This window comes from Semicossyphus pulcher, unplaced genomic scaffold (assembly GCF_022749685.1).
Source record: "Semicossyphus pulcher isolate SPU_LCO1_2020_fin unplaced genomic scaffold, fSemPul1.0.p SCAF_20, whole genome shotgun sequence".
NCBI lineage: Eukaryota > Metazoa > Chordata > Actinopteri > Labriformes > Labridae > Semicossyphus > Semicossyphus pulcher.
This window is the reverse complement of record NW_027211694.1, coordinates 20,816,285-20,835,203: the sequence shown is the minus strand read 5'-3', so window position 1 is coordinate 20,835,203 and position 18,919 is coordinate 20,816,285. Positions and strand designations below refer to the sequence as shown.

General features: G+C 42.5%; 1 protein-coding gene across 1 annotated transcript; it reads left to right on the top strand.

Moving 5' to 3' along the window:
• Positions 1–723: 723 nt before the first annotated feature.
• LOC138599786 (cAMP-regulated D2 protein) lies at positions 724–17,695 on the top strand. Its single transcript, XM_069671542.1, has 8 exons — positions 724–1,209; positions 2,344–2,545; positions 2,910–3,043; positions 3,792–3,919; positions 4,120–4,238; positions 4,779–4,919; positions 7,155–7,327; positions 17,243–17,695. Exons 1-8 carry the CDS (start codon positions 724–726, stop codon positions 17,693–17,695), a joined length of 1,836 nt encoding a protein of 611 aa, XP_069527643.1.
• The last annotated feature ends 1,224 nt before the right edge of the window (positions 17,696–18,919 follow it).

Sequence of the window (18,919 nt, the reverse complement as noted above, 5' to 3'; positions counted from 1 at the left end):
CGGTCCCCATGTCGAGCCAGAGAAAAAAGTTTTAATTGAAGCATGTTTACACCACATTATTACATCACCATATAAACTGTATATGTATACTGCAGAAATTATGAGGACAAAAGTTTAAAAGTATTACTGTATTTGAACCAAAAAACCTAACCTAGTATTTTCTTTTTTGTTCCTAATCCCAACAAAACTGCAATATGGACTGTGTGGCTGCTCTAACCTTTGAAGTTTTAGGCCCAGAGCCATTACTCGGGTGTGCAGTGTGGCCCAGGTGTATCCCAGGTTATCTGAACAGACTGAGTATGAATCAAGTCTTTCCACTAAAGAGTGTTTTCTCAAAGCCTATTGGTGACTTAATCCCGGTAGTATTACTTTTAAATAGACATAGGTAATTTATAAAAAAATAAATGGTATAAGAAATGAAGCTTCCTTCATGAAGCTTGCTGTATGGCTGTATTTGGCTGCATGGCTGTGTGACTGATTACATTACGGAAAGGAAGGACGACTTGTCCTCTATTAGTGGTCCTGCATCTCAGGGTCTACTGGACGGCTCTCAGCAACCACACAGAGCAGCTTTTGTCTGATAAATGTTAACAACCAACTAGCTCAATTGGAGTCACAAGTATGCACAGTCTGTGGACAGTTTCAGGCTGCAACTTTTCTACCTCCAGTCGAATCATGATCTGAGCCGCAGTCTGGGGACGTCTAGGAGTGTTCTAGCACAATATGGAGAGCTGGCTCTGTTTGCTGCTGCTGTGCACACTAACTTTAGTGCCGGCCTCAGGAGAGGTGACGAAAAATGATGATGACACTGACCTTGTCAGCTTTCTGAGAAGTATCTACTCTGGGCTGCTGGTGAGAGACGAACCGTTCATCATCAACAGAGGCTTTGAGATAAACTCCCTCAAGGAGCTGGGACGCCCTGCAGACCCCTCCATCACAGAGCAAACCAAGGATAAACCAGTCAGTCGGGATACAAATGTGGCTCCTGGACCTGTGGTGTTAACCAAAGATGGTCAGATTCAGGGGCTTACAGTGGATAAGGCCCATATATTCTACGGGATACGGTATGCAGACCCTCCTGTTGGGGCTTACCGCTGGAAGCCCCCCAGACCTGTGAGTCCTTGGCCCGGGGTTTATGATGCCTCCTTCCCCAGGGCAGCATGCATGCAGGCCTGCAGTGGACCCATCACTGAAGAGTGTCCTCGGATAGTAAGGAACAACACACTCTCACTTATTTGCCACTAAAGAATGTCGCATGTTTGTGTATTAAACAAAAAAACATTTCCTACTAGAACACACACACATTTATAATGACAGAAAAGGGCACTAGTGACTTAAAAAATTCAGAGATTTTGTAATGGAAACTTTTATCAATAGCAGATATTGTGAATGCATAAATCGAAGTATTATTACACGGAGCTATAGCCACCAATATGCAAAACTATACATTGTCACGTTTAAAACTAAATGTTAAAAAAGTTTTTTTATTTAGATAATGGGACTTTCTCCTCATTGCTGAAAATGTTCAAATCTTAAGAGAAATATATAGGGGACATGACAGTGCTGTCATCTGTGGCTCCATAAAAATATAACAAAAATGTTGTAGTAGAAAGGGCTGCATGGTGGTGCAGTGGTTAGCGCTGTCACAGCACAGTAAGAAGGTTCCTAGTTCAAACCCCTGTTCGTATGTAGTGGGCCTTTCTCTGTGGAGTTTGCATGTCCTCCCCGTGCTTGCGTGGGTTCCCTCCGGCTACTCCAGCTTCCTCCCACAGTCCAAAGACATTGTTAGGTTCATGGGTGAAAAAAAAAATTGGATTATTGTTGTTGAGATATCTCCCGCCTTCACTTATAATATATGAAGCTAATTTGGGCTATTAAAATGGTGTGACAATAAGGCTAGCAGTGGGGCTAGCAGCTCTTTTCCAAACTAATACTTTATTATGACTGGTTAGCGAGTAGCTAGCTAAGTAGCCTAAAGTAGCTAACGAGTCATTTATATGCTATTTTTACCTTCCAAATAATATATCGATTTTTTATGAATAAAAATTAAATTAATACTTTATCTAAATTCACAAAAAGCCTCAACATCCTAATCTATGTGTATACAACCTTTAATTTAATCATGTTAGCATAGCAAGCTAGCTAAGTACCTCATAGTACCAAACTTACCAGATGCAGGCTACTGCTAACAAGCTTGAGCGTTACTAGCCTAAAAAAGAAGTGCTGAAACTAAAAATAAAGTAATAATTTAGGGATGTTGGCCTAATAAAATAGCAATTTAAAGCTTGAACCAAATTAAATATTGATTTTGAACAAAAATTGAGTAACTATGTCCCCTGATAGGTCAGTGAGGACTGTCTCTATCTCAACATCTTTGTCCCTCTGGATGTGGACTTCACCTCTCCTCTGCGGAGCACACTGCCTGTCATGGTGTGGATCCATGGCGGGGATTTCATTGCCGGCTCTGCCTCCAAGCCGCTGTATGACGGGCGCTTCATCAGTAACTTCACACACACTGTTGTTGTTAGCCTGGAGTACCGACTGGGTAAGAAAGTTTGTAAGTTACTGGACTTATTCCAGTGTAAAAACTTTCACTAACCGTACTGTTTGCTGGGAGAAATGAAGGATGAACTTAAGCATTGCAGTTGGTAAAGATAACAAGCAGGCAACTTGTGGAACATTAATCACTTGGTTAAAATAATGGTGTGCTTGTTGTGCATTTGTACCTGTGCATGAGCCTGAATAATGTGTGCGTGCCATCATTTTAAATGGCCGAGCCTGTTGGTAATTACTCTGCTCGACTGCAACACTGAAAACGGGAGCGGAGATACGTGGAACTCAGAGGAAATTAATGTCTTGCCGGAGTCAATTACGTTCTGCTGATCATGTGAATTCGTGCATGATTTAAGGTGCCTTTGGATTCCTTGTGTCGGGGAAAGACGCTCATACCTCAGCTGTTGGAAATTATGGGATCTTGGACCAGCAGGCGGCTCTTCTCTGGGTCCAACAGAACATTGCAGTGTTTGGAGGTGATCCCAGCAAGGTATGCAAGCACACGCATAATAAGGCTATTTATCTCGAGCAGCCATTCGCCCTACGTAAGAATGCAGCGTCCTATATTGAATCTGAAAGGACTCTCTAACCCACTTAAACCTCTATTACACAGCTCTTATCAACACTTGAGATTAAGATGAAGTATTTCCTATTGTATTTTTATTTCAGAAACAGTTATGTAAAGTGGGTCTATGGCCATAAAGTTCCACATACATGCAACAATTTGGAAAGCAACGAAATAAGTACCAATCAGTCTTTTATGTACCAGCTGCTCAAAACCAATCGCCCCTAGTGGGATTAATAAAGTTAAATTGAATTGAATTGAATAGTTATTTGTCAAATTGAAAAATAAAAACTGTATTTTACACACCTGCACACCTGCAGGACCGTCACAGCCAATGAGTGAGCTGCGGGCCACACTTTAGGATGCACTTATTTAAAGGATCTTTAAAGAGTTTGGAACAGGTGGCAAATGTTGTGCCACAGTGCTGTTTAGGAAAAGATGTCAGAGAATGAAGGCAGGGTTATTATAATAACATGCACAGAAGACGTCAGCGCTCGCAATAAAGTCTTTAAATTTTAATGCATAAAACAGCAGCTGAATGAAACTAAAGTGTTTCCTAGGCGGCCCTTCACACACACTTTTTCTTTTAACAGTGAGAATCACCTTTTAATTGCTAACACATAAAGCTTGTGGTGTTAATACAAAGCCTCTCCCTTGTATTCGTCTTATTCAGGTGACAATATTTGGAGAGAGTGCAGGTGCTCAGTCAGTGAGTCTTCACCTGATGATCCAGAGCAGCAAGCCTCTGTTTAAGCAGGCCGTCCTGCAGAGTCTGCCCTTCTCCATCCCTCTGAAGACCAGGTGAGCAACCTGGTAACTGATCTGTGGCTGATTTTGGCCTCGCTGAACTTGAAGAACAGAAGATAGACACAGAAGCAGCGAGATGTGTTTTCTTGAGCTCTTGCTGTATTCAAACCTCGTGGGAGTGTCTCCGGCATGCTTACAGTTACAGACAACCTCAGTGTGAACTGTAATTCTCTTTTTATCCGCCTCTGTCCCAGACACGACGCCCTGAAGCTGGGAAAAGACTTCGCCAAACAGACCAACTGCTCCGTGAGCGACATCATCTGCCTGCTGTCTCTCACTCCACAGGCCGTCCTGGCCGCCCAGATGAAAACAAGTGGGGCGCCGCAAACACCAGCCTACACTGCCCAAATTTAGAGCAGCGCTCAAGGCTGCCCACACACTTACATAAGACAGCGGGATATAGTACGATTATCTGAAAGAGATGATGAAAAACAGTATTTTTATCCTGAGCTGTGACATATTGGAACACAAAATCCTGAAGCTGAGGAACAGTGGTCCTGAGGGGGTAATTAGAGGGTTTTATTGCATCGCAGCTCAAAATGACTGTAATATATCTGCAGGGCTGACAGTGTTGTTGATCAGCATCACTGACTCATGACTACGTCATCAGCTGCACTTCTCTGCCTGCCTGAACTCAGCCACAAAATCTGGAAGACGCTGGAGACGAAACATTTCACTTCTAACAGCTTAGAAAAAGATAAATTCGATCAGAAGCAGAACTTAACATGCATTATTTTCATGTTCAACTTTTCTTTTTCTTTTTTCTTTACTGCTTTGGTCTAAATGATAAAGTTCCCTGTTGTTGAAATCAGACTGTATTTTCGATCCAATCCGATGTGTTATTTGATCTCAGGTTCAAAGATCGTGAACCCGTTCCGCTTCCTGGAGGTTTTTGAGACGTGGGGTCCGCATATCGACGGGGAGTTCATAAAAGAGCAAGCTGTCACCGCCTTCCTGAAGGGCCACTGGCAGAAAGAGAAGAAAGTGCTGCTGGGTATGAAACACGGAAAACTGTTGCTGTATCATTATAAAGCTCATATGCTTTATGTCTGTATATAAGGACAGACAGTAGGTAAAGTACATACCCTTTGTACTTCCCTTATTGCAGAGTAAATGCTTTTTATGTCATGACTTTTATCAGTCAGCTCATCATGAGAAAATGGTGAGCAGGATCGCAAACTTACGTACATTTAGGCTTATTAGAAACTGGTTTTTCAGGCCTATATGTTTGTGTGTAACCTCCCAACATAAAGCCACGATGATGATATACAACAGAGCAATAAAGATTTTACACAGGAAGCCGATAAGATCACATCACTGTGATGTTCTAAAAATAGATTAATGTTGAGCCTTTTACTGAATTTGCTCATCTTAACCTCTTGATGCTTGAATTATCAGGCTCCTCAGGTGCCTTGTGGTTCCACTTAGAGCATCAGGCTCTGCACGGCTCAGTCATGTAGTCATGCATGTTCCTGGTTTTACAGTTGTTTTTATTGTTTGCTGTATTGTTGTATCTGTTCAGTCTGTTTTAAAATGTTTCCTGTGTATTTGTTGTTCATTTTATGCATTGTAAAGGCACACCTAGGGACGGGCATTGCAAATTAGCCAAAGTTATACTAGCATTGGGCCCAGGAGCAGGCACACACATAGATCTTTGCTATAGCTGTACTTTACTCACATTTTGAATTCAGTACTTTTACATTGATGGATTTATAGTTTTTGTTTTGAAAATATCTGAATAATTCTTCCATCACTGCTCAATAAATATCTTTTATTTTTTATCAGATTTTCAATTTGAGATCACAAATTAAAAAATAGTCACTGCTTGGCCTGGGGATTGATACGGTGACCAACAAACAAATAGTGTCCGTTAGTAGAAACAGGCTGCAAATTCAGAAACATGCAAAAGTCCAAAAGAAATGCAACAATGGAAACATGCTCGGTGCAACAGGTTTATAATTAACAGGAGAGAGAGAGGGAGACGAGACAGTGAGGTTATAAATAATCAGACTTTGCTCCAGCGGCGTCTGATGTTACAGACTGTCTCTCTTGTCTGTGTACTTTTATAATGTAACTGTGTAAAATGAGCAAAGAAATCACACAACTTTAGTTGAGAAATGGCTCCAGATGAACAGAGTGTAGCTTCTGTTAGCTACGCATCTCAGTTAGCAGTGCAGTTGTGTTGTAGTACTCAACATCGGTCTTGGTCTCGAGACCACTTTTTGAAGGTCTTGGTCTCGTCTCGGAATTGAACGCATTTTTATTCGGCATTGTCTCGGTCAAAGCGGACTCCGGATTTTTAATCAAGACCGGTCGAGACCACCACTGATTCACTTGTCCACACCTTTACTGTGATTAGCAGGAAAATCTCTAAACGTAACCGATAACTCAAATTCATTCGTTTGTTTTGTTTTCCTGGTAACAGCCGCATCCTTCCCGACACCCTCTACACAAGTGGGAGTGGAGACTAGACTAGAGACTAGACTAGAAACTAGAATGAATAATCATATTTCAAATCTTGCTATAAAAAATGTAAATTAAATACATTTAAAACTATGTGTCACCCCTAAGCGCCCCCTACAGGCCTGGAGCACTTCCGTTGCGTTAACTTTATTTGCAGCGTTTTTCTTTTGCATGTGTTTTCTCTTTCTGACTTTGCATCGTTTCTGTATTTGCAGCGTGTTTGATGTAAATGCATTTGTTCTGCCTTTTCGCAGCACGTTTCCATTGTTGAATTTGTTTTGGGCTTTTGCATGCGTTTCTGAATTTGCAGCCTGTTTCTTGTAATGGAAAATCTTTTGGGCTGTTGCAGAGCCATTGCCCTTGTCGGCCAGCATAGTTTGAACTCTACGAATTCAATTAAATCCCACAAATGTAGACTACATTCATACATTAAATGCGTCAATAAAAAGACTTTAATATTCATTGGATGTTCTAAAACTGAGTTGTACCAGGAGACATTCATCAGAATAAAGCTGAAGGCAAAGGTACAAACTCTCAGTAAAACTATCTTTCTAGGAATCGAAGCAGCCTAATGAGTCCAGGTGAAAGCAGGAGTCTAATTAGTTGTTGGTGTAAAAGTGCCTGCAGTCATAACAAGAAGCAAACATGTTGAAGAGGAATTAAAGACAATGAGACAACAGAGATTTTGTGTAAATGTGGAACAAAAGGCTGCAGGCAACATTAGAGTCTACCTGCGTCTTCAGGCTGACTGTTTTCTGTCCCTCAGGTACGACCTCAGAGGAAGGGGTCATCTTCGTGTATGGAGTCTTTAACAAGCCGGTGTCTGCTGTGGAGAGCACAGTGTACATCACCGCCATCTTTAAACAACACGCTCTGAGGATCCTGCACAAGTACCTGCCTCTGTACAGGGACGCTGACCGCAGGGACATGCTCGCTCAGGTAAGAGGGGCTATATTCACCGTCTTTTCAGTTTCAGCGTTGTAGAGAGAGCTTTCTTTGGGCAGAGAATAATCTTTGTCTACCATTCATTAGCAAGACGTAGTTACTTAAACCTGCATTCTTTCTAAAGGCCAGCAGGGGGCGACTCCTTGTGTTGCAAAATAACGTATACTGGAAATGTATTTCTCCCTTGATTTATTACATCAGCAATTATTTTTCTAATGAGTTTATAGCGTCAATCACTTGTTTCAAGTCTTCTTCAATACAGCATGATGTTCATGTTGTAAATCATTGTCCCATTTAAAGTAAAATAGACGCTAAAGCAAGGTGTGCTTTCAGGCCTAGATCCTTCTTTAGTCATAAGATGCTACCACAGTAACGTATCAGCCAGGAGGTGGAGCGATGCATATCCATCATCTTGTTGAAGTACGGTCACAAGTGGCTGCACAAAAACAAGATTGACGTCAAACTTGAGGCTTCAAAACGGTAGTCCACCAACCAATGGATGACGTCAAGGTGGCTACATTCACGAATACACAGTCTATGGTTTCTAAGGAAGCCCTAAGCAGACGTGCATCCATGCTTTTTATTTACTTCGTTTTCCCGTGAAAGTGAATCATGTCTGTAGTTTTTTTTCAAGATACCAACGTATTAATCTCGTTATCTTAAGACCACCGTAACTTTAGATCACAACTCGTATCTCCAGAGTTGCAAAAGCACAAAACAAACAAAGAAACAGGCTTAACTGACCTGATTAGTGTGGGCAATGGCAGCATGGCATGTCTTGGTCTGTAATATTAAAGTGACCGGCCTGTTGGTTACTTGCTATCACGGACAGAACCGTCGCATGGGCTGTATTCTGTCCTTGCGTTTGAACAGCTGTGAGTCCTCCAAAAAGCACAAGGCGTAACTTTTCTTGATATTTTAATGAAGAATTCACACTTTTGTAAAACTGCAGCAAAACACAAATTGCATACTTAATTAATAAACGTAAAGATTACAAACAATAAGGCACAATGTAAGGCCGCAGATCTTCACAACTAAAAATGCTGAGTCACACTGCTAGCTTACAGCTCTGCCTGCTACTAAATGACCACGTTCACAATAACCAACTCAGCGAATCTTATTTACATCAAAGAAATCAAAATCATACTACTTATGGACAAATAGTGTCCAAGGCAACAATGGAGAACTCAAACTGCAGCAGGAGAAGCAGAAGCAGCCCGTCCTGTACCGCACTGAACTGATACCGAGTGAAATCCTCTCCTCAAAGTTAGTGCTTAAAAACGACCAGGAGGGGGCAGTATAAAAACAAAACTTAACTTCAAAGTTCAAAATGTTCTTTTTTCTATAATTCAGAACAGGCTGTGCGAAATGTGCAACCCCACAGAGCCTCGCACAGGGTTCGCAGCAACACTTCAAAAGTAGCCCAATTCCGTGGGAAAACCGCAGATCTGGCAACGCAGGCTTTGCATCCTTCATCTGTTCTTTACTATATATGACATTTTCAAGACTGTTGTTGACCCACCATGATTCGGAAATTAAATTCCTGTTTGTCAATTCCATTATGCTTACTCAAAAATCTAACCTAACAAATGATTCTGGTTTTTTTTCATTTTCAATATTGCGTCATTATGTAGCTCCTGTTCCATCTCGCTGCTCGCTGCAAGGTCGAAGGAGAAGGAGAAACGATGTCAGCCACAAGAGAGCGTGACAGATTTCTTTAACACGAGTCGGTTGCCGAGAAAAGGAAAATAAAAAAAAAAAAGAAGAATCGCTGGATAAATTTGTAAACATTTCCAGAGATGTGGGGGCTGAGCAGGTGTGCGAAGCTAGTGGACATGCTCGCCAAGTTCGCACGGGGCCTCGCACCCCGCCGTGACAGCTCTGATCAAGGGAAAAAATAAGTAAATAAATGGATGCACATCCGCTTAGGGCTTCTTTAAGTTTCTGCCCCAAAAAACTGCAAGACTTTCACATCATTCCCATGCAACATAATATTGCTTTCACTGTTCTTAAGCATCAGCATGTTATCATTGTCACTGTGGGCATGTTAGCGTTACAGTGCAGAAATGCAAAGAGCATGTGGAGGCCTCAGGGAGCTGCAGGGGGTCAGGAGGTGACACTGCCGGACATATTTAGTATTCAGTCAGAGTTTACTGAGCACAAGGGAGACGGTGGAGCCACAGCAATAAGCTAACCTTCCACACACACTTTGTGCATCTCGTCATAAAGGGCATTGCTCCACAGGACTGTGAGGTCAGCACAAATGTCGACCTCCCTTGTTGTCAATTCTTAGTCTTGTGCTGTGAACAGCTGATGCATTCATTGCACGGTTAAAACAGATTAAAACAGTGAAAAGTTATGACTTAAAACATGATTCTAAAAACTGTTTTCAACAGACTCAGTGCTAATTATCAGAAGTCACCCGAGAGCCTGTATTTCCTCTGCAACAGGAAACTTTAATTAGAGCTTAGAGACGCTTAAATTCATGGAGAAATATTCAGCCTATATGAGGAAAAGGAAGTGAAGTGAGCTATTTTGATCAGCAAATTGTATATAATTAATATTCATTCATTCGACGTGGCTTTGTCTCTTCATCATACGCTCTCTGTCGGCTGTCAGGAAACTGTCAGACAGTCTGCAGACGGCTTAAATCTAGACAATGACGTCTAACTCGTGAGAAACCGTCTGTGTTTAAATAACAAAGTCTGAAAATTAAAAAAATAAATTATGTTCTATATTATTCTCACGCTCTGAATGAAAGGGGACACACGCAGCCTCCCACACTCAAACACACACACACATGCATCAATAACCGCCCATTCGCTTAGCTTAGCGAGGCGGGCAGGCGTGCACGGATCGATGTCCCACCCAGCCGGAGCTCAGCGTGAAACCAGGACCCTGCTGTCTCCTGTGCTCCCTCCTGCCTCCACACATCCAACCAGCCCAATGATTGTTCTCTGCTGCAAAAGAATAAAAAATAAATCCCACTTCCTGATGATCAGAGCATTTAAGGACAGACTTTTTATTACCGTCAGTCAGCAGGCTTTAAAGTCGCTCCTTTGCTCCTCAATCTCATCTCCTTCCATACGCCTACAGAGGGAGCTCCAACTCCAGTTATTCTACAAAGACTTCAACACAATCCACAGTTTTTCATTTCTCCTCCATCATTTATATTTGTGTAGTATGTGGACCAACAGGAGTCAGAGAGCTTGTCTGATTGGGATGCAGCCTTTGCAGGAGGAAGAGACAGAGAGAGAGAGAGAGAGAGAGCGCAGGCTGCCTCCATGAAGGTCGAATTTTAGCTTAGTACACCTAATGAACTGGCAACCAAATATAATATAAAACATTATTAACATTTTAACAGTTAGATTTAATGACTATTTGTAATTAAAATTATGTTACTCGTATTACTCGTCCTTCGATTCTGCAGTTTCTCTCAGGTCTACAGAGGATGAATGTTATATCTGAGGCTGTGTGAGGCCTCGTTCAAACCAGAAAGGAAGCTAATTGTGCACACATGCAAGTCTTATAAGCAAATCATTTGTGTTCATTGATGTTAGTTGAATCTCTATTTACAGATTCTGCACACAAATGTAGAATCTGTAGGCTTGCAACTGGATTATTGTAAAGGAAGTGTTCTGGTTACTGTTTGTACCAATCACGTATCAGCAGGCTGCGGCGTATGCAGGAAAAACAATGACAACGTATTGACATCTCATCAGCGTCATCTGACAACAATTTACCTTCTTATTAATCTCTATAAACAGATGCTAACAGCTAACAATCTGTTCTACATCTAAAATTCAACTTGAAATAAATTCCCTGATGCGCTGTCACGAAAGCTGTTCAGCATTTAGATTTCCCGACTTCCTCAAATGCATCATAAATTATGGGTCCGACCTCCATTCAACAAACGTCTCATGTTAAAGTAGTTTTCTTCTCCTCTTGAGGACAGACCTGACAAAGCTTCATGCTGACTTGTTCCTAATCTGCATCATGATGTTGTTATTTCAGCAAACTGAAGAGCCGATAATTAAAGTCGATCACAAGAAAATCTGTTTCTGTTTGGGCTTCATCCCGCTGCAGTAAGCCAGAGTGCAGCCTCTGTGTAACTTACTGTTTACAGTGAAACTGAGACAAACAGAAGAACGGGCGCTCCTCCGGGGGATGGAACGAACCGAGAGATGACAGTGAGGGGAGAATTTCACTTCAGTTTGATCTGAACACACGGTCGCTTCTCAAGCTGCTAACTGGACTGTAAACAATGCAGCGCACGGAGAAGGAAGTCTTTGCTGGAAGTCCTTATCGCTAATTGCTGGATAAACTGAAATGCCCAAGATGTTTGTCGTCAATCCCCGAGGCTAAATCGTCGTCAGATGATAGCCACTGGGTTCCTTGATTGACGTTAGTTTAACATAAGCCACAAATATTCACCCTTTCAGGTATGTCGGAAAAGCAAACAACGTGTCTTTGTTCATGATACCAGTAGAAGTCAGCATCAGTAGAAACACGGCCTACTTGAACCCGAATAAACAGAATTGAATGTGATTTAACAGCAACAAAGTGTAAAGTCATATCAAATTAATTTCATCGCGATGGAGATTTGTAAAAAGTTAAACTCCCTGCTTTGTCATATCCATCACGCTAACAGACTAACTTTTCTGATGTGATTTCTGAATACTTTCATTGCATTCAAAACTATTTGAAATGTGATGTGACACATTCGCTTCTGCTCATAGATGTATCCGCCCCGTTCCCTTTGCTTCGATTTAAACTGATTTAACGTCGACACAAAATCATGAAGCTCTTCACCGTCTAGACGGTTAAGAGCGAGACAGAGTGAGATGAGCATCTCAATCAGGAAAATTGTCTGGATTATGTTCTTATTTTAGAACTGCATGGCAAAATAATACAGCAGCAACAGCGAGGATGCTGTGTGTCTTGTATTAGTGTCGGCATGGTGACAGAAGTTACTCATGCAGTTTATGTTGAGTATACATGGGCTGTTTGTGTTGATTAATGATGATTACCAAGTCTCCTCTTTAGACTGTATTAAAAGATTGACGACATGACAGCTCCCTAAATGTGAAGCCAAACCCTCTCTATCGCCCCCTGCTGACTGGCTGCAGTATAGGTGATAAAGCCCGCCTCCTCCATGTTAAAGGAGCAGTTCCCCCCGTCAGTCAAAGCTGGTGTTCTCTGTAATCGATAGAAGCAATAATATCTGAAATTGGCGCCACAGCTGTGGAGAAAGTTGTACAAACAGCTTGTGATTTTGGCCATTCTACATTCCTACAACACCCAGCGTGCATTGCGCCTCTCCCTCTGAAAGAAACGGCCATTGTTTCGCTGCAGGCAATGTCTCAGAGCGGGACAGAATCCGAAATACGACGAGAACATACCGGTGGTATCTTCAGGTCTGCAGTCTACATTTCAAACATGACGATTTTAAATGAGACACGACATCGGGGGCGGGCATCCTAGATTGAGGAAGCGTAGTTTAGCGACCAGATGACGCATTTAACGTAGTCTGGCAGAGGTTTTCCAGGGCCCAATGGAGAAGTGGATAGCGTCCTCCAAAGGTACAGAGCCAAATTGTACTTTTTTCCTACCATTATGGCATTAGCTCCCCATAATAGCATGATAGGACTGAGGTTGAAAATCAGCGTACTGGCCCTTTAATGGACGAATCAAACTTAACTGACACAGCAACAGCACCAACCAATAACTGTTTATATCTTATTTTGGAGCTCGGGAAACAGAGGTGGAAAAGTTCATGATGACACAAAAGGAGAAGAAACCCGCCGGCAGCTTTTTACTCAGGATTGTTGATGCAGAGTGCGAGGTGGAGGCCTCAGGGAGCTGCAGGGGGTCAGGAGGTGACACTGCTGGACATATTTAGTATTCAGACACAGTTCATGGAGCAGAAGGGAGACAGTGGAGCCACAACCATAGCCCAACCTCCCACATACACACACACACACACACACGCACACACACACACCTCCTGAATCTCTTCATAAAGGGCATTTCTCTTGAGGACTGGGGGGGTCAACCAGTCCGTCAGAGAGGAGGCTGATGTGGAGAGCTCTGTGTCCAGCCTTTTGGAACATTTATAGGTCTGTGGTGTGTGTGTGTGTGTGTATGTTCTTTACATGACACAAACCCAATATGTCTTTCATTATTACGTAGCACAGAGATAAACTACTTGCAATTATATGGATCTGCTTTATTGAAATCTAAAGGCAGAAAAGGTGTCATTCTCTCTAATGGCCAGAAGAGGGCGACTCCACTGGCTACAAAAAGAAGATTGTATAGAAGTCTATGAGTAGGGCTGCAACTAACGATAGTTCTGATAGTCGACTAGTCTTTGATTATTGAAACGATTAGTCGACTAATCTAATAATGACATAATGGCTCTTATTTAGCTCTCAGCTTTTTTTAGATAGGTTGAATGAATTATGGGGGGGGGGTCGTACTTTTCAAAGGTTCAGGAGCTTTCAGGGCGGGGCCTGCACTGCTGATCGTTTCTGATTGGTCGAGTACTCGCAGAGTTTTATTTCACCCGCCGTGTTTAAAAGACTGCAGCTGCAAGCTCACTGTTATCACCGTGCTTTCGAGATTGTTTATCACCGTGCTTTGAGATGGAGTCAGAGAAGAAAGAGCTCGATCACAAACAGCACAAGTTAAAGCTCCTCCATGCTAACAGGCTAACTGTAGTGTTGCAAAACTGATAATACCGGGCAGGTCGTTGCGTTTTATGGCGTCATCTTTGTTGTATGGCCTTCATCTTCTTCTTACGGCCACCTACTGGACTGGCGGTGTAGTGCAGTTACTTTAATTGCTGCTCCATGGCCTGATTTGCATAATCTTCCTGGGCTGTGGAAACGCAGACAACAATGGGCCACAGGAACCATTTAGTTCCTGGAACTAAAGGTTCCTGTTACTTTAGGTCGAAAAACTTACGTGACACATATACTGCATCTTTCATTCAGTGGAGATAATTGTCGAACTGTTATCTTAGCAGCTTACATCGTTCAGAGTCTTGACTTTACCACTGTAAGTAATGTAGAAGAGAGGAGACAGAGAGTAGGCGTCAGTGGGGGTAAATATAGTGAAGGGGAAACAGGCTGAAAATATGCAGTGATGAGGGAGGAAGCAGAGGAAAAGTTTAATTTCAGAACACTAAAAACATGCTGCTTATTACATAACTACATTTCAACCCACTTGTGTTTGTGTGCACGAGCCAGGACTATCAGTGTTTGGTGACAGCATGTGCCTGTTGATTAAAACATTTCCTGCATGAAACAGACAAATATGTGTGTGAAGGTAAGAGGAAGTGAGTGTGTGCGAGTGTGTGTGTCCATCAGCTTCCTACAGTCAGCCTGTTTGTATTCAGGTGTCAGATGTGCGGCTGTGTGGGCGCAGGTTGTGTGCTGCTGAAAAAGACACGCTGGTTTCCAGGTAACAGGCAGAAGAAGACGTTCCAGCTTCATTTTCTTTTTGCTTCCTCTTTAGCTGAGCGGGAACAATAGTTTGTAACTGCTCGGCCCCAGCCCGGCTCTTTGGAGATGTCACGCTAATTAGGTTTATTCATTCTCCTTTTGTTCAGAGACACTAAACACACAAAAACACAGACTATAGAGGATGCAGGGGGAAGCATGCACCTCCAACAATTTTCAACTTTTTAATAGTTTATTTTCCAGGTTTCATCGTCCACAAAATATCTGAATCCAGTGCTGTTTACACTTAGTGCCCCCATTATAACAGGCATGTCTAACAGCATTTAAAGGGCCAGTTCCCCGATTCTCAACCTCAGTCCTGTCATGCTATTATGGGAAGCTAATGCCATTATGGTAGGAAAAAAACGCTCTGTACACTTCCTAAATCTAGGACTGCACCTCCGTTGTCATGTCTCATTTAAAATCGTCAGGTTTGAAATGTAGACTGCAGACCTGAAGATTTTTTAGACAATCCACCGGTATATTCACGTTGTATTTCAGATTCTGTACCGCCGTTGCCTGCAGTGAAACTGTAGTATTTCACTCCAGCATCTCTCGCTGTGCTGTTCCTTTCAGAGGGAGGGCGCAATGCACGCTGGGTGTTGTAGGAATGTAGAATGGGCGAAACCACGAGCTGTTTGTACAACTTTCTCCACAGCTATGGCGCCAATTTCAGATATTATTGCTTCTATCGATTACAGAGAACACCAGCTTTGACTGACAGCTGCTTTTTCCAGGGGAGAACTGCTCCTTTAATGCTGTATTTGACTCTAAATATACTGTTCTTAATATGTACATTTGTTCTTGTCTAAGTGTTGTATATTTTGAATTATACATTATACATTATATACATTATATGCAGTTTCTAATTGAAGCATGGTATGTCGTCTTATTAGGGTATAATTGTGTTTATTTAATAATAAAGAACATGTTTGTTTTTTTGAGTAATTTAATATGAAGTGTGACGTCTTAGTAAGATGATTTGCAACCAAGGGAATTTTTATTAAGAGAATCAAAGACTCTAACAAATTACATTATTTGAACTCTAAAAAAAAAAAGACTGAAACACATGACAGACACAAAAATAACGACGCAGCGTAGGAGGTTTTGTGTGCTTTTCTTCCTAATTTGGAAAAGGGAACGTGTGAATGATGTCAGGAGATGAGGAAATGTATCTGTAAGAAGAACAGCGCGCAGAAAAGAACATCCTTTGTGAGGCCACGACTGCTGCTTGCGTGCTGTGAGTCACATCTGTTTATGAAGGGCACGGATAAAAACATAACAACACAGGCGTATGAAGCCTGTTGGCTGTTTGGAGCATTATGTAAGCACACCAATATGTTAAATGTGCTTTACATTTCTGGATGAGATGTCACCGTAAAGCACTTTGTGATTTATGTCTCTGAAAAGCACTATATACATTTACTTTTACTTATGGCTTACGGTGGCAATTTTGACCTGCTGATAATTAGCTGATAATGTTAAACATAGTCACAAGTTTAGTTATGCATGGGAGCATGCTAAAGTATAGTAAGTAGCGCTAAGGCTACCATTAGTTTTGAAGATATTTTGTCATAACCCAAAATAAAAGACCTGATGATGGTGTTAGATTACTGAGGTAAGTAAATAAATGTTACAATAAAAGTGAGAGGAACCAAAATATCCCTAATTGTACCAAATTTCATACAAAACAATTCAGTAGCTGAGATTAGGGATGCATGATATTTATCGGCGCACAATCAGTATCAAACATGTCGAAAATACACCCACAGCCAAAGCCGACGCTAACAGAGAGCAACATAAACATCAGTACAAAACTAACTTACATATTCATGGACGCACACACAATAAAAAGTCTGTCGGCGATCACTGATGTCTCCGTAGTAGGTGCAGTTAACAAGTACGGGCATGTCTCGCTTACTGCCATGTTTCGGGGGGATGCTGCATTCAGGTGCGCTCAGAAACGCGAGTGATCAGATAGTGACCTTTTGCACAACGCCTCTTCCGTCAAGCGTGAAGAAGGGTGTGAGATGTCTGCGGTTTGGCAGTTTTTGGCCACTACAATAAGAGTAGGCATGATACCAATTCCACTACAGGAGGGACTTGATGTTCTCTGCAATTAGGTGGAAAATGAACGGCATATCGAATATCAGCAAAAAATCCAATATCATGTATCCCTAGTTGAGATATTCACTCAAAAGCACAGATGACGCTAGGTGACACTAGGTGAATGGTGCTCATTCTCCCTGCATAAAGTGAGGTGGCCCCCTGCTGGCCATTAGAAACAATGCAGGTTTAAGAATTTCTAGTCGATGGTTTGGACCATTATAGGTGGACTGATTGAACTTCTGAAAAACGTGTTAGCGTAGCTGAACCAGCTGTTGCCTAACTTTCTCTTTCTTCCCAGATCGTCACAGACTACGTCTTCCTGTGTCCATCCAGGAGGTCGGCGCGTGCAGGCACAGCAGCGGGCAGCGAGGTGTGGATGTACGTGTTTGACCACGTGGTGTCAGACCATCGTGTGTGGTCGGGTCTGACTTTCTGCTTCCATCATGTCTGCCACGGTGCAGAGCTGCCCTTTCTCTTTGACTCTGCCTCGGTGACCAACTTCACTCTGTCACCGCCAGAGAAGCTGCTGTCCAATCGGATGCTGTGTTACTGGGGTGCCTTCGCCCACACTGGTGACCCTTCCTCTCGGGCCCAGCAGACGACTTTCTGCCGGGAGCAGCGTCTTCCTGTTTGGCCGCGCTATTCGGACACCAGCGGCTGGCTGGTCATGAACCTGACAGTTCGTTCGCACGCGCAAGTGGGAACCAGGAACCATGTGTGTGACTTCTGGGACCAGCTGGGCATCTACTAGTGAAGGGACAGGCTGAGCAGGGAGGTGATGGGTTGCTTTGCTTGAAGTAGCATCATACATGCTGTTCTTTTCTTCCTTGAGTATGTCAATCTTGCATCATAAAGTTGCGCTGTTCATCTCAAAAATATAAGTATAAAACTTGACCTTTCATTAATTGCGGCAAATATTTTAATAAATGTGAAGCTGTTCAGAACGATGAGTTTTCTTTTATTTTAATGACCTTCTCCAGCAACTGTGGACGTCAAAGGTAACCCTTTCAGGCCAAGAGCTTACAGTTTCTCTTGGATTGATTAAATTCTAAAAGGTACATAAGCTTGAAAAACCAAGTGTGCTCATGAGTTCATAAAAGTAACAAAACATTTTATATGAAGCCAAGATTCACTCTTATCCTGAGGCAATAAAAACACTACATCATGGACGTATCCATCGACAAAAAGAGAGGAAAAAGTCTGATATATTGTTAGTGATTTATCTTTGTGACCTGTCAGATAACACAAGCTGTCTGTGTTTGTTGTCGGCTAGCTAGCTGCTAGCGTTTTGATGAACAAAAAAAGTGCAAAACCACATCATAATCAACGCTCGCTCAAAAAAGCAAAGCAGGGGGCGCTGGTTCAGCTCAGTAGGTAGAGCAGGCGCCCCATATGCAGAGGCTACGGTCCTCAACGCACTGATCGCAGGCTTGACTCCCGGCCTGCTGATCCACTTGGTGCATATCAACCCCCACTCTCTACTCCCCAGATTTCCTGTCTCACTTCATCTGTCCTATCGAATAAACGTGAACACACGTGCAGGTACTACGAAGGCAGAACGACAATCGTCTGTCACGCTGTCATATGTCCATGCTGTGTAGTTCATAGATTTCACTGATAGCACAGAGCTATGGAGGCATCAGGCTTCATGATCAAACATAGTTTCATATCACGTCATGGGATGCGAAGCCCGGGTTGCCAGGTCCGCGTTCTTTTCAACTGAGTTGGGCTACTTTAGAAGTGTTGCTGCAGGCGCGAGGCCCTGTGTGTTTGCACACTGTACACAGCCCATGCGACAATTCTGACTCTGTTTATGTTTGGAATGTCAGGCACCTATTGGGTGTCGCGGTCCAGTCCGCGGACCTGGGGTTGGGAACCCCTGGCTTAGCCAACAGTCACTGACAGAGGATTTGTAACATGTTGCACACACACACACACAAAAAGCCTCAAAACATCGCAACATGCATCGCAACTT

Excerpts from the sequence above, each read along its gene's own strand:
- LOC138599786 (XM_069671542.1), top strand. The coding sequence starts at position 724 with ATGGAGAGCTGGCTCTGTTTGCTGCTGCTGTGCACACTAACTTTAGTG. Across the intron at positions 1,210-2,343 it reads CTGAAGAGTGTCCTCGGATA|GTCAGTGAGGACTGTCTCTA; the intron begins GTAAGGAACAAC and ends GTCCCCTGATAG. Across the intron at positions 2,546-2,909 it reads TAGCCTGGAGTACCGACTGG|GTGCCTTTGGATTCCTTGTG; the intron begins GTAAGAAAGTTT and ends GCATGATTTAAG.